General features: G+C 36.4%; 2 protein-coding genes across 2 annotated transcripts; both read left to right on the top strand.

Annotated features, from left to right (window-relative positions):
* Nucleotides 1-714: 714 nt before the first annotated feature.
* LOC109012424 (RAB11-binding protein RELCH homolog) lies at nucleotides 715-9,269 on the top strand. Its single transcript, XM_018994047.2, has 20 exons — nucleotides 715-1,049; nucleotides 1,361-1,513; nucleotides 2,091-2,269; nucleotides 2,905-3,012; nucleotides 3,810-3,980; nucleotides 4,074-4,643; nucleotides 5,022-5,096; nucleotides 5,191-5,319; nucleotides 5,402-5,476; nucleotides 5,782-5,991; nucleotides 6,210-6,362; nucleotides 6,460-6,674; nucleotides 6,849-6,966; nucleotides 7,070-7,202; nucleotides 7,271-7,469; nucleotides 7,547-7,652; nucleotides 7,739-7,879; nucleotides 7,960-8,083; nucleotides 8,427-8,543; nucleotides 8,620-9,269. The coding sequence occupies exons 1-20, from the start codon at nucleotides 851-853 to the stop codon at nucleotides 8,997-8,999; spliced, it is 3,555 nt and encodes a 1,184-aa protein (XP_018849592.1). The 5' UTR covers nucleotides 715-850; the 3' UTR covers nucleotides 9,000-9,269.
* A 1,927-nt stretch (nucleotides 9,270-11,196) lies between these two features.
* LOC109012426 (putative glutamine amidotransferase GAT1_2.1) lies at nucleotides 11,197-13,272 on the top strand. Its single transcript, XM_018994051.2, has 4 exons — nucleotides 11,197-11,463; nucleotides 11,656-12,389; nucleotides 12,525-12,731; nucleotides 12,898-13,272. Exons 1-4 carry the CDS (start codon nucleotides 11,373-11,375, stop codon nucleotides 13,147-13,149), a joined length of 1,284 nt encoding a protein of 427 aa, XP_018849596.1. The 5' UTR covers nucleotides 11,197-11,372; the 3' UTR covers nucleotides 13,150-13,272.
* Nucleotides 13,273-14,099: the final 827 nt, after the last annotated feature.

The raw sequence follows: 14,099 nt of genomic DNA, 5'->3' as shown, positions 1-14,099 counted from the left end.
CAATCTTTCAAACTATGTACTAATAATTCAAAATCTACACTTAAAAATTATAATTTTTCCTGTATAAATAAGAGCATGTGTAAGAATAAGAAATAGTATTTCACTTCGTGTATTTGAATAAAAATTTGAGGGAATATTTTTTCGAATAAAGGCAAAAACCTTCTTCATATCTTTCTTAATTGCTTACCACAAGTACTGGACTAGCTATATATATATAATTAATATATACATTGGAGACTTCAAATAGAGATAAAAAGTTTCTTGAATTTGGAAATAAACTTAGATTATAAGTCAACATTCAAGGTAATATTCTCATTAATTAGATGATGCATTTTAAAAAAAAAAAATAGAAATGATATTTGCGGTTATAGAGATTGTAAGTATCTAGTACTCATTTCAAAAAAAATATATTTAAATATAAAATTTATATAAAAAAAATTAATTTTTTAATAATAAACTTTATCAGAATGAGTACACGTTTGCACGAACTTATGACCATGCTTAGTATTACTTAACTTGAATATTGCCTCATCCAGGCCATCCACTTTCGTGAAAATATGTGCTAAGTCAGCCTGATCCAACGTTTATGATTATCTAGACGAGTCAACCTGAATCTAGCTAATCATGTACTCTTATGCTGATGCGCAGCACCGAAACACCGTTTCCCATCCCTCCAACAACGGTTCGAGCACGCACAAAGCCCTGTAAATTGTAATATTTTCCCGGATTTCCCCTCTACAAACACACAGATCTAGCATAAGACTCAAGAGCTTCTGTCATCCTCCAATGTCGCTGGGGAGTGAGAGGGAGATTAAGGTTTTGGATCTGTCGTCTGATTAGAGTAGGGGAAATGGACGTGGAGAGGTCTTCGTTGTGTAATTGCGTGGTGAACTTTCTGTTGGAGGAGAAGTATCTGCTAACGGCATTCGAGCTACTCCACGAGCTCCTCGACGATGGCCGAGACGCCCAGGCAATTCGTCTCAAGGACTTCTTCTCCGATCCCTCTCAATTCCCTCCCGATCAGATCACTCGCCTCAACTCGCTCCGAGGTTCTTTCTCTCTCTCGCTCGCAATAAATTTGGAAGAAATTGAGTTTACTTTATTCTCTCATGAAGCAAAAACCGAAAATTCAAGAGAACAGTCTACTCCAAGAAAAGAATTGCACTATATTCTGCCTGAAGCATTCAGCTAATCAAACAGTGAATACACCTTTAGACGATTTAAGCTCATGCCTGAATCACGAATTGACGTGCCCAATTTGATTTTACATTTTCTCACTGAATTCATAAATTTCTTTATTGATGCTGACCTCATAACATTACTGATTCTCTTTTCTTCCTCTTTCATTCTTCAAATGCAGTTGCAGACCCTCAGAGTTTGCTAGAAGAGAAAGAAGCAATGGAAGAAAAACTAGCAATCAGTGAGTACGAGCTTCGTTTAGCCCGAGAGGACATTTCAAAATTGAAGGCTGAATTAAACAAGAAAACAGAAACACCTCATGAAGAATCGAGTGGTAATTTCTCATGCGTGCGTGATGTTTTAAACGGTGTCCTTCTGTAAGTTCCGACTAATTTGCAGGACAGATCTTTCTGTATGCTGTTTGAGATTATATGTGTGTGTGTGTGTGTACTTCTTTTATGAGATGCTGTTTGAAATTATATGATTTGGCGAGATAATATCCTACATTGATATTGCACTCTATTTGAAGACTCCGTGATCTTTAGTTCTTTAATCAAAGAAACTTTATGTCCACGATGAGCTACCAAATAAGGTCACCAAATATATCTAGGTGAATCAGTTGTGAGTTTATGACAGAAAATAATAATGGAACCTCTTTTTTTGTTCTTTCAAATTGCAATGGAGGAATTGACAACCATGCTCGTGTGTACGCACTGGAATTTTATTTTTCAGTCACCATGCTACGCAACGTTATCAAGATGGACACACATATTTGCACCCTTTTTACAATTGTTGGCAGTTTTTTTCTTGTCTAAACCCTCATAATTAACTGTAAAAAGTGGCATATTAAGATTCACTGTCTACTAGCTAGACTACCGTCATTTTGATTTCTATCTTGGATTCTTTTGCAGAGTCAAATATAGATGTTTCTGTAAATCATGGGCCAGAGTTTCAACGGCAAAAAAGGGATTCTTCCCTCTACGATTTGGGACCTTTGAAGGATAATGAACGTCGAGATCTTAACTGTGCTGTAAAGGAATATTTGCTTTTAGCAGGGTATCGGCTCACTGCAATGACATTTTATGAAGAGGTATGCAAGACTATCGATTTCAATTGTCTCGTTTCTGCTCTCTCTCACTCTCTCTCGGATGACTATTTGTGATTGAGATTCGCATATCTGTGTTCTCTTCCCTAGTTTTTTTCTCCTATTTTTCCTTGATTTTTTAGTCAACCTGTTTCAATCACCATTAGAAGACTGAAACGATCACTGACATGCATTTGTCAGCTGTCTTGCCAGCCTGACCAGAGAGTATTGCCATGAGTGTATATTTGTAAGTTTTTATATTATAAAATCCTACATGACTCAAAACTCAAAACTCAAAAGTTATGTGCAACATGGTATATTTGGATCGTGATATGGGTACTAGGATGTGGCATTCTCCTATTCCCAGTATACAGGTACATTAGGGCTAGGCTTAGAAGGTTTTCTATTTGGGGTTGTGGTTTGCATTAGAATGCTTGTTTTGGTCAGTTTGGTCTGTACATATACTCATGTATGCACTCTCATACAGAAGCATACGCATGTATGTATGTATGCACAAATATATGGAATCAATCATATTAGACAGGATATCTGATTCTCAGTGGTGGTTGCGGTTAAGATGGAACTGGAAACTATATAAAATCTTGAAGAATTATCATAACCTTTCGGTATGTTCATTTCAGGTCACTGATCAGAATCTAGAGGTTTGGCAGAATTCACCAGCATGTGTACCAGATGCCTTACGGCATTATTATTATCAGTATCTTTCATCCACTACAGAGGCTGCTGAGGTATTCCCTGAGATATATAGGCAAATTGCTTCTTATGTACTCTCAAAAGTCATTGCCTTTTACTAGGCTCCACCTGGCTTGTTAAAAGAGGATTTGCACCTTTGCGATCCTTTTTGGTTTTCTTACAGTTGATCTGCAGTATGCTTGATAGATGTTATGTCACTGAGTATAAACTGGTTAACTGATACCCCTGGGATTAGTCAGGGCTTTGTTCTTGGACACCCGGTGCCAATAATAAATAAATAAATAGGTTAACTGATGAATTGAACTTTAGATGATTGGATGAACAGCAATAAACTTAAAGTCTACTGCATATAATGAGCACATGAAAACATTTAATCCATGTACCCTTTGTTCTGTTAGACATAACACTGGATGTGTTGACTTGAAAGTGCACACATATCAGTGTGTCAATTGGAATTGATGACGTGATACAATAGAACTGTCAATACTGGGATATTAATATGGTAGATCAACATTCCTCAAACTAGCATTCTCTCACTGGATTATTAACCTTAATATGCAAATTAAGATCTACAGATTTGGACTGACACCAGTCTTATCCTTAAGAGTTGTGAATTTTGTCCATATGTTCATTGCTATTTCTTTTGCCAATTGCCATTTTACAGAATGTTTTTCCTTTCTTTCTAAATCCTTTAATCGGGACATTACTGTAACAGATACCTGATCCCTATGTTGTAAATGCATAGGTCACCTCGTATAATGTTTTTTGTAACTCTTTCAATTGTCTTCTTGCTCTGAACTGTGCATAAATTTCAATGCACCTTCTGTTGCAGGAGAAAATTGCCATGCTTCGAGAAAATGAGTCATTGATAAAATTAAATGAGAGGCTTACTCATGAAAAGGTTTTCCTATTAAAGAACAAAGATTTGGCCGATGGTCAAATAAGTACATTGACTAGATCCTTAGAAGCTCTTCAGAAGGATCTTAAAGACAAAGAAAGCCTGGTACTTCTCCCTTACTGCAATGAATTCTTTAGAAGATCTGGTTATTTCTTGACTATGTGAGAGAATTATTTTTGGTTATTTCTTGACTTTCAGGTACAAGATTTGAAGCAGTCCTTGGAGCACCAACGGAAGGAGCTCAATGATTGCAGAGCTGAAATCACTGCACTGAAAATGCATATAGAAGTATCTCATCTGGGACGAAATTTGGTAGCTAGCAATGTGGATCATGTCCAATCCCAGTCTTTAGAAAAATACAAGGAAGACATAAATTCGCTGCAGAAGGAACTAGAAAGTTTGAAAGCAAAAAATAGGATTGCTCCTGGTTCTATAAATTCTATCAATTCAGAAAAAGAATCTGCCCAGACGGAAGAGAAAGTTGTTGAGATACTTGAAGATAAAAGTATAATATCTCATCCAGTTGATGCAGCATCAGAAGTTGTAGACAATTTAGTTTATCAATTACAGGCTACCCAAACTTTTGATGACAACACAGATGGATCTGAGAAAGTTTCACAAGAGTTATCAATAAATTCTTCAAATGATATTAGCATCTTCAAAAATGGTGAGAATGTTTCCAAACCCAATGGTGATTCACAATCAGAAGAAAGCAGGCTACCTCTAAAATCAGACAATTTATCTGGTGAAGCTAATCCAGAAAAAACGGCAAGTTCATTTTACTCTAGCTTTAGGTCATTACATAGTCTTCCCCACAGGGCTCCACAGGAAGTTTTTTCTTCGGCAGGGGCCTGGCCTGGGTTTCTTATTGTGTCAACCTTGTGGTGCCTTAGTGGTCTTGATGGGCCCCTCCATTTAAATTCAAAACTTCTTAAGTTCAATTTAAGAACTTTAAATCTGCATCCCCCCTACCTCCCCAAAAATCTAAACGAATAATTTGCATGTGCTTATATGGTGGAAACAGGTTTAACTAGGTGGTAGAGTTGCAAAAACACCACTTTCTTCCATATTTTAGACCTTAGCTCCGTGGATCAATATTCCTAATTTTTTGCAGTCCATATTTGACATATATTTCTACTTTGACAGGGCTTAGAAACCATTCAGATCTTGGCAGATGCCTTGCCCAAGATTGTTCCTTATGTCTTGATCAACCATCGTGAGGTTTGCTTTTAGCAACATATTTTATTCTGCCATTTATCGCTGGAGTTTTCCAATGAAATGTTGTCTATGATGTATTGGTGTTATTTCTCTACAGGAACTTCTTCCTCTGATAATGTGTGCGATTGAGCGCCATCCAGATAGCACCACTAGAGATTCCTTGACCCACACTTTGTTTAATTTAATCAAACGTCCAGATGAGCAGCAGAGACGAATTATAATGGATGTAGGTTATTGCTTGAAAAACTGAATTTGTGTAATAGGGATACTAAGTTCTGAACGTTGTAATCTGTTCAACACTGTTTCAGGCATGTGTCAGCCTTGCTAAGAATGTTGGAGAAATGAGAACAGAAACAGAATTGCTTCCTCAGTGCTGGGAACAAGTAAGTTTTGCATTCTTGGTGAATAGATATCATTATACCCATTCTGTTGCTTTTACCTCAAGAAATAAGTGTTTATTCTTTTGTTTTATTAGCAGCACGTAATGGTTTGCTTTTTTCTATTTCTGTTTCTTATTTTCTGAATTGCTGTTCTTCCTTTACTTCTGAATAGGGGGTTCTCTTATATAATTTTATTTCTGAATAGGGGGTTCTCTTATATAATTCCTGTGTAAATGGCTGCACCCCTCTATGCTTTTCTAATGAGATCAAATTACTTATCAAAAAAATTATTTTGTTTGAATGTGCAGATAAATCACATGTATGAGGAGCGCAGGCTGCTTGTTGCCCAGTCATGTGGAGAGCTTGCAGAATTTGTCCGGCCTGAGATTCGTGATTCTCTAATTTTGTCTATTGTGCAACAACTTATTGAAGATTCTGCAACTGTTGTCCGGGAGGCTGCTGCTCATAATCTGGCTTTGCTGCTTCCACGTTGTCCAAATGTGGAGAAATATTTCAAGGTCAGCCTCACTAAATATGCTTCGAGGCAGTCATGGAGAAGAATTCTGACTTGACAGATTTGGCTGCAATGTAAGCTCTAGAACAGGTTGACGATCACGCATGATCTAGGGAATGGAGCCTTTTCCCCTTACCATAATATGAAGACTTATAAGATAGGAGAAGATGTAAAATAAATCGAAAAAAAGTTTCTCCAATGCTTTATTTTGTTTGTTGACAGGTGGAGGAGCTCATGTTCCAATTAATATGCGATCCTTCTGGAGTTGTGGTCGAAGCTACACTCAAAGAACTAGTTCCTGCAGTGATAAATTGGGGAAACAAATTAGACCATATTTTGAGAGTTTTACTTTCCCATATCTTGAGCTCTGCTCAGGTATGCTGCTTTTTTAGTGTTGCTTGGTCAGTTATTAGTGAGAACATTCCATTTGCTCTGGATTATATATTTATCTTTTGTTTATCTAATATTGCAGCGCTGTCCACCTCTTTCGGGGGTTGAAGGATCCATGGAGTCGCATCTTCGAGTTTTAGGAGAACGGGAACGCTGGAGTGTTGATGTTTTACTGAGATTGCTGACAGAATTGCTTCCTTATGTGCACCAGAAAGCACTTGAGACATGCCCATTGTCTGACGATCCTGAAACATCAGGAACAACATTTTCAACCTCCTTGCTTGAGTTGTATGCAGGGTATCTGGTTTTTCCCCTTGTATTTTTTTTATTAATTCATTTATTTTATAAATTTCTTCTTCTTTTGTTCTGGTTATTACATAACCTTTTCTTGAGATAATTTCATTATTTCATTTGATAGCCTTGTTTCTACCATAGTTATTTCTTGGGTTATTTTTGTATATGACTGAATAGGGGACATGTTGAATGGCCTGCATTTGAGTGGATGCATGTCGACTGCTTTCCTGACTTGATTCAGCTTGCCTGTTTGTTACCTCAGAAAGAAGATAGTTTACGAAATCGAACTACAAAGGTACCAATGCATAACCTTAGGGATGTTCATGTTAACATGTTTTGTCTATATGATGGGAATAGTACTCATCCAGTTGCTCTTGATTTATATCTTGGTAATGCAGTTTTTGTTGGCTGTATCTGAACAATTTGGGGATTCTTACATCACGCACATAATGCTGCCTGTATTTTTGGTAGCAGTTGGGGATGATGCTGATTTGACATTTTTCCCTTCTAGAGTCCAATCAAGAATAAAAGGTTTTGGATCTTAACGTGTTCTGTTCTTTCACATCATTGTGAGATGTTTGACTGTTGCTTGATTACAGGTTTGAGACCAAGAACTGCCATGGCCGAGAAACTCGCTACTACGTGTGTCTTGCCACTACTTTTGGCAGGCGTGTTGGCTTCTCCTCATAACCATGAAAAGTTAGCAGATTACTTGAGAAAGCTGTTGATTGGAGGTAGCATGGAGGAAAGTACACCTACAAAGCGCAATGAGATTTTCAATGCTATCCGTTTCCTTTGGTTGGTATATCAGCATCACTTTAGAACGAATTATTTGTTCTACATTGTTTGACTAATGGGTCTTTTCTGTAATGCAGCACCTTTGAAGAACATCATGGTATGATTTTTAATATTCTGTGGGAAATGGTTGTCAGCTCCAACATAAATATGAAAATAAGTGCTGCTAATTTGTTGAAAGTCATTGTAAGCATACCCACTTTGTGAAACTGTGACTTCCAGCTGCATCTGACATTGAGATTAAGACTTTTATAATTGCATTTGTTTAACAGGTACCGTATATCGATGCAAAAGTTGCTTCTACTCACATTTTGCCTGCTCTAATTACTCTGGGCTCTGACCAAAACCTAAATGTGAAGTATGCAAGCATAGATGCATTTGGAGCAGTGGCCCAGCATTTTAAAAATGATATGGTACAATTTTTTTTTCTGCCCTGACATGGTAATGGAACAGTTTAATGCATTTGGCTGATCAAACCTTTGACATTTCCTAGATTGTTGATAAGATACGCGTACAAATGGATGCTTTTCTTGAAGATGGATCTCATGAAGCTACTATTGCTGTGGTTCGTGCTATGGTTGTTGCTGTACCACATACAACAGAAAAATTGCGAGATTATATCCTCAACCTTCTTCTTTAGATTTTTTCTTTTTAAGGTCGTGGAACCTCACCAATGTAAGACCCTTTGGACCCTCCCATAGGGAGTCACAACCCCACCCACCAGAACCATGTGTCAAATTATCTGGGAAAGCTCCATGGTGCCAATTCAGACCCAGGATATCTGAGTCTACGGCTCATCCCAAGTCTGCCCTTTTATCACTAGGCTGCACTCTGACCTTTTTTCTTTTTCTTTTTTTTCTTGCTTCTCATTTGATGTTCTAAGTAGATGTATCATTTTTCTAGTTGGCTTCTAATACCAAGCCACCAGTTAATGCTGTTTATTTCTTTAACATAAGATACATCTTTTGTCCAAGATTTTCCAACTCTCAACCACCCCAACTTCTGCAAGTGATGTGCTGCGTCGTCGTGAGAAATCCAATGCATTCTGTGAGGCAATTCGTGCTCTGGATGCTACAGGTATGCTTTCTCTTTCACTTTTTGTTTCTTTACATGCTAAATGTATGATGCTGGATATAATCTTTGCTTATTGCAGATCTTCCAGCAACTAGTGTTAGAGACTTCCTCCTACCTGCTGTGCAGAACCTGTTAAAAGACACAGATGCACTGGATCCAGCACACAAGGAAGCCCTTGAAATCATAATGAAGGAAAGATCAGGTGGAACTTTTGAGACAATCAGTAAGGTGATGGGTGCTCATCTTGGACTTGCCTCATCAGTAAGTAGTTTCTTTGGGGAAGGTGGGCTGCTGGGCAAGAAAGAAAGTACAGAGCCACCACAAGAGCCTCCCAAGTCCCCAAATCCATTGCCACCGCTGCCAGTAGAGGACACTAGATTTGGTCGTATCATGAGGGGCAATTTCACAGACATGCTCAGGGTAAAAGTAAAGAGCCAAGAGGAAACTCAGAACCCATGAAGTTTGATGTTGACCTATCAATGGTGTCCCGTGGGGATAATTTTATTTTATTTTTATCTCCTAATATGTCAGGTGAAGCGGTTTTTGTTCCCTGTTTATCAGGTCATGATAGACTGAAAACAGGAATTTTTTTTTTTTTTTTTAATTATTCTTTTGATGGTTTCATTGTGGGATATCAAAAGTAGGGGGGGGGGCGTAAATTCTTGCTGAAATTCTGATACGTTTTAATTCCTAATAGCACAAAATGATATGAACATTGTTCAATCTTCAGTAGAACGTGTATGCTGCCTTGATTTTAACCTTGTTGGCGATAACAAAGACGTCGTGATCATTTCGAATTCTCATGTATCCATCTCCACATGTTTATCTTCAAATGTTCAAGAAGATTTCATTGATGTATAGATCATATATATATATATATAATCGTTTTATTAAAGTAGCTAGCTAGCCATGCAGTCAAACCCCCATATATTAAATCGGGCCGGGTTTGTACTTCTACCAAATTTCTTGTAACTGTTCATGAAAAAGAGACAGGAAAAATACAAAATCCCTGTACTTGCTTCTAAACAACAGATTGGTGAGAATAATCTGTCCACTTATCTATCGATCTCTTTAACCAAATCTCACGAATTTGAAAGTGATATAATAATTTTACATGAAAAATTATCTCCAAATAATTTTCATAATGGTTGGGCAATACGTACGTAGACCAAATTTCCAAGTTGATCTGATATTTTTCATAATTTTTCAATAATATCACTTAGAATTAATCTGAGAAAAAAAAAAAAAATCTTGCTCATGTATACGTAGGTTGCAAGAAAATGGGCAGAAACGCTTCTTTTTTTTTTTTAGTTTGTTTATGGAATTAAAATGAGCGCTGGGACCTGGGACGTTCTGGCGATTCAACGAATCGAATGAATCAAGCTTGAACTAGAGGCATGTTTCCATACAGCTCTTATTAATTTCTTTTTCCCCCACAAACTCTTTTAATTGAAAATTATCGGAGGCAGCTTCCCTAGTCTTGAAACAATTGCTGTAGTGTACGTGAGGATGTATGTTTTGATCTGATCAACTACTACTACGTGCTAGTTTTTGGATAGGAGCTGACATGATGCGATTAATACGTCGCTGTATTTGGAAATAATTAAATTATAATTAAGCAGCTTAATTCGATATACATGTTTGTTTTGAGACGCGAATATCATTATATATGCCCTCTAATTCTCCTCTCATGACCATCACTAGCATGCATGCAATTAAGTGGATAAGTACTACAGCTAGCCATCTAAATAATTGGAAAAATTAAGTAATAAAAAATAATAATAAAAATAATTTCAAATATATTTATAAATAAAATAAGATAAAAAAATAAAATAATATATTTTTAAATAAGTATATAAGATGTGAGACTTACGAATAATATTGTTCAAATAATATATACAACTATAATTCCTCCGCATCATCGTGTGCCCATCCATCCATTCATTCAAAAAAAAATTGCTAATTTATTTAATTAATTAATTATCGAGATCATCTTCGTCATCATGATCAACAACTTCCGGCGGCCTCACCTAATTTGACCCTACCTAATTAAGTCCCAATTAAGATAAGCACAAGCAAGCAGCCAAGTGTCATTTAAGTCTGCCACATGCATCTTCCCGACCAACACTTGGTAACTACACTCTGGTTGTAACGTGAGGTGCAGCTGCTACATAGCTAGCTAGTAATTAATATTTTAATCATTTGCATCATGAGATCTCATTATAAATTAAATCACATTTTCTTTCCATAAAATGTACGTATTAATTATTAGCTAGCTAGGTTTAATTTATTTACATTACCCAAAATAAATAATAATCCTAATATTTCACAAACGCGCTAATCTTTAACTAATAATTTATAAGTATTGTAGTTATAAAAAATTATATAAAAATAAAAATTATAAATTGACATGATTTTATATAAAATATTAATTAGATTTATTTTATAATAAAAATAACTTCAATCTAATATATCATATCAAGTTAAATACATGATATTTTATGGATTTATTTTTATGAATCTTGGATAAAATATTGACCTAATTAATTTTGATAAATGCAAAAACGCAAGTCCTAAATGGAATTTCGATCGATCATACGCGGCGCCAGGCCGACTGCGCGCATGTTTCTGACTTCCGTTACACTAACCAAAGACTAACAAAATATATATAAATAAAGGAAAACCTTAGCGCTGTTCTTTTTCTTCTTAAGCTGTATATATCTATCTATCTATATATATATATAAATGTATAGAAATCCAACTTGTGAAAACTTCCATTAGAGTATATCCAATCTTGAAAGCCATAGTTCAATCCTTCTGATCATCACTGTCATGGCCTCAGATGATCTCTCCGTAATCCTCCCTCGCGTTCTCATCGTCTCTAGACGTAGCGTTCGCAAAAACAAGTTCGTCGATTTTGTGGGTACGTACGTCCTCTTTCACATCAATGTTTCTTGTATATATACTCAAGTTTCAGTACAACCGTCATATATATATATATGTATATTCTTCATTTCTTTTCTCCTCTTTAATAATACGGCGAAATTTTGAAATATTATTGTTACTTTTTTTATTTATAAAAATACGCTAAAATTGAACATGTAATAATTCTCAGGTGAGTATCATCTCGATCTTATAGTAGGCCATGGTGCAGTACCGGTCATTGTTCCCCGTGTTCATGGGGTTCATATGTTATTAGATAGCTTTGAGCCCATCCATGGCGTTCTTCTTTGTGAAGGAGAGGACATTGATCCATCTCTATATGAAGAAGAAGCCTCTGGCCTTTCGCCAGAAGAATTAGAAGAAATCAGGGGGCTTCATTCCAGTGATACCGCCATTGATAAAGAGAAGGATACGATCGAGTTGAGGCTCGCAAAGCTTTGCCTAGAAAGAAACATACCCTACTTGGGAATCTGCAGGGGTTCACAGGTATTAAATGTTGCATGTGGGGGTTCCCTTTACCAAGACATAGAGAAAGAAGTATCATGCAAGTGCCCAGATGATCAGAGAGTCAAGCACATTGATTATGACAATTATGATGGGCATAGGCATGTGGTTAAGGTGGTGGAGAATACCCCCTTGCATCATTGGTTCAAGGATTCTTTGGAGGAAGAAGGGAAAATGGGGATTTGGGTGAATAGCTATCATCACCAAGGGGTTAAGAGATTGGCTCAGAGATTTGTTCCAATGGCATTTGCACCCGACGGTTTGATTGAAGGGTTTTATGATGCGGATGCTTATAATCCAGATGAGGGTAAATTCATTATGGGACTCCAATTTCATCCAGAGAGAATGAGGCAGACGGACTCTGACGAATTTGATTATCCAGGATGTCCATTTGCTTATCAGGTTTCAAGATTGTGATTTCATATATATGATCTCTCATCTTATAAGATATATGCAGCAGATCTGATGAAATTACTGTTTGGTTTATCCATTTCTTAATATATTAATTTACTGTTGATATGGGAAATCATTTGGCAGGAATTTGTGAAGGCAGTTATTGCTTATCAGAAGAAACTTAATGGCACAACATCAGTGCCAAAACCCATAAAGCTCGATCAAGAAATGGAGAATAAAAGAAAAGTTATCGTGCGGAGTTTCTCACTCGCGAAAAATATCTACGCAACTGGCCGTGGGATGCGTCCCTGGAAAGAATCTGAACTCGAAGCTGGAGCAGACTTTCTTGAGGTACTATTAATGTACCGAAGTACAGATCAAAGAATCCAGCTTTGACATATATTTCAAACAATTCTTTTTGTGGGTTTCCTCATTATAACAAATACAGGCATGATTCGATGTTTTTGTGTTGTTTCCGATTGTGTTTGTTATTTGTTTTGATCATCTTGAGTTGCAGTCGAACACAGCGCTGAGCCTGCAGCAAGAAAATAGGCTGAAGCAGATGGGTGCAACAGTGAGGAATGCGGGTTCCTACATAGAGAGATTGAAGTTGAACGCGGAGAAAGAAAGGTTAGCAAGGCTCGTGATGGGAAAAATGACAGTAGAACAGTTGTCTGATCTCATGTCTTTCTACCACATGTTGGGGCAGATATGTTCAGAAGTGTTGGAAAAAAAGCTAAGTGGCATTGTCAATGACCTTGGTTCTTGAAAGGATGATCCAGTGGACCAGTACTCCTTTGAAGGACTCACATGATTCTTGGTTTACGGACTTCGTGTATCTCTCTCTCATCTATTTCTTTCTGCAAGAGAATAAGATGCTAATTTATTTTTATTTTTCTTTTCTTTTCCTTCCCTCCAAGAATTTGAATCAAAACCACCAACATAATTTCTGAACAATTTTCACGAGTAAATTTGTTTCGTGATTGTAATTTATGTTGTCTATTTCCACCACTCATAAAAGACCAACAATATCAAATAATAAATTATTGTACTACGTGCGGCAGTTATGATGAAGAGTACGTAAAAATGGAAAAAGCAAGAAAAATATATAGATTTAATGTGGTTCGACAATATGTCTACATCTATAAAAGTGAGGATTGAATTTTCACTAACTGTCAAAAATAAAATTACATCATATGTATTATACTAACCCTAACCGTAAAGAGGTATTAGAAAATTACGCTCCATTCTACTTGGTATGCTACGCTCCCTCACTCCACTTCTGGCATCAACCTACTTTCTCTTGTATACGTGTGATACTCGATATGAGTCACATACTGCAACATAAACCATAATATATTTACAGAACAACCACCTAGACATTCTCTGCAACATAAACCATAATATATTTACGGAAACAACCACCTAGACATTCTCTAACTTTTCCAAATGAAACAGTGTATACATCATATGGGTTTCATCCATTTTAGGAGATGGGAGTTTAAGGTCCGATTTGGATATACATAACCATCTTATGTCATCATTATAACTTTTTCAAATTCTCACATAAAATATAATAAAAAATTTAATTTTTTCAAATCTAAAAAAAAAAATTATATTATAATAATATTTTACTCAACTTTTAACAAAACATCTCATCTCATCTGAACTGACTAAACAAACGAGACATTTTGCTGGTAAAAGCTTTCACATGTAAAC

This window comes from Juglans regia, chromosome 10 (genome assembly GCF_001411555.2).
Source record: "Juglans regia cultivar Chandler chromosome 10, Walnut 2.0, whole genome shotgun sequence".
Lineage (NCBI taxonomy): Eukaryota > Viridiplantae > Streptophyta > Magnoliopsida > Fagales > Juglandaceae > Juglans > Juglans regia.
The sequence above is the reverse complement of the archived record's forward strand: the minus strand, read 5'-3'. Positions and strand labels throughout refer to the sequence as shown.

Excerpts from the sequence above, each read along its gene's own strand:
- LOC109012424 (XM_018994047.2), top strand. The coding sequence starts at position 851 with ATGGACGTGGAGAGGTCTTCGTTGTGTAATTGCGTGGTGAACTTTCTG. Across the intron at positions 4,644-5,021 it reads AAGCTAATCCAGAAAAAACG|GGCTTAGAAACCATTCAGAT; the intron begins GCAAGTTCATTT and ends CTACTTTGACAG. Across the intron at positions 7,203-7,270 it reads AGTCCAATCAAGAATAAAAG|GTTTGAGACCAAGAACTGCC; the intron begins GTTTTGGATCTT and ends GCTTGATTACAG.
- LOC109012426 (XM_018994051.2), top strand. The coding sequence starts at position 11,373 with ATGGCCTCAGATGATCTCTCCGTAATCCTCCCTCGCGTTCTCATCGTC. Across the intron at positions 11,464-11,655 it reads CAAGTTCGTCGATTTTGTGG|GTGAGTATCATCTCGATCTT; the intron begins GTACGTACGTCC and ends AATAATTCTCAG. Across the intron at positions 12,732-12,897 it reads CTGGAGCAGACTTTCTTGAG|TCGAACACAGCGCTGAGCCT; the intron begins GTACTATTAATG and ends CTTGAGTTGCAG.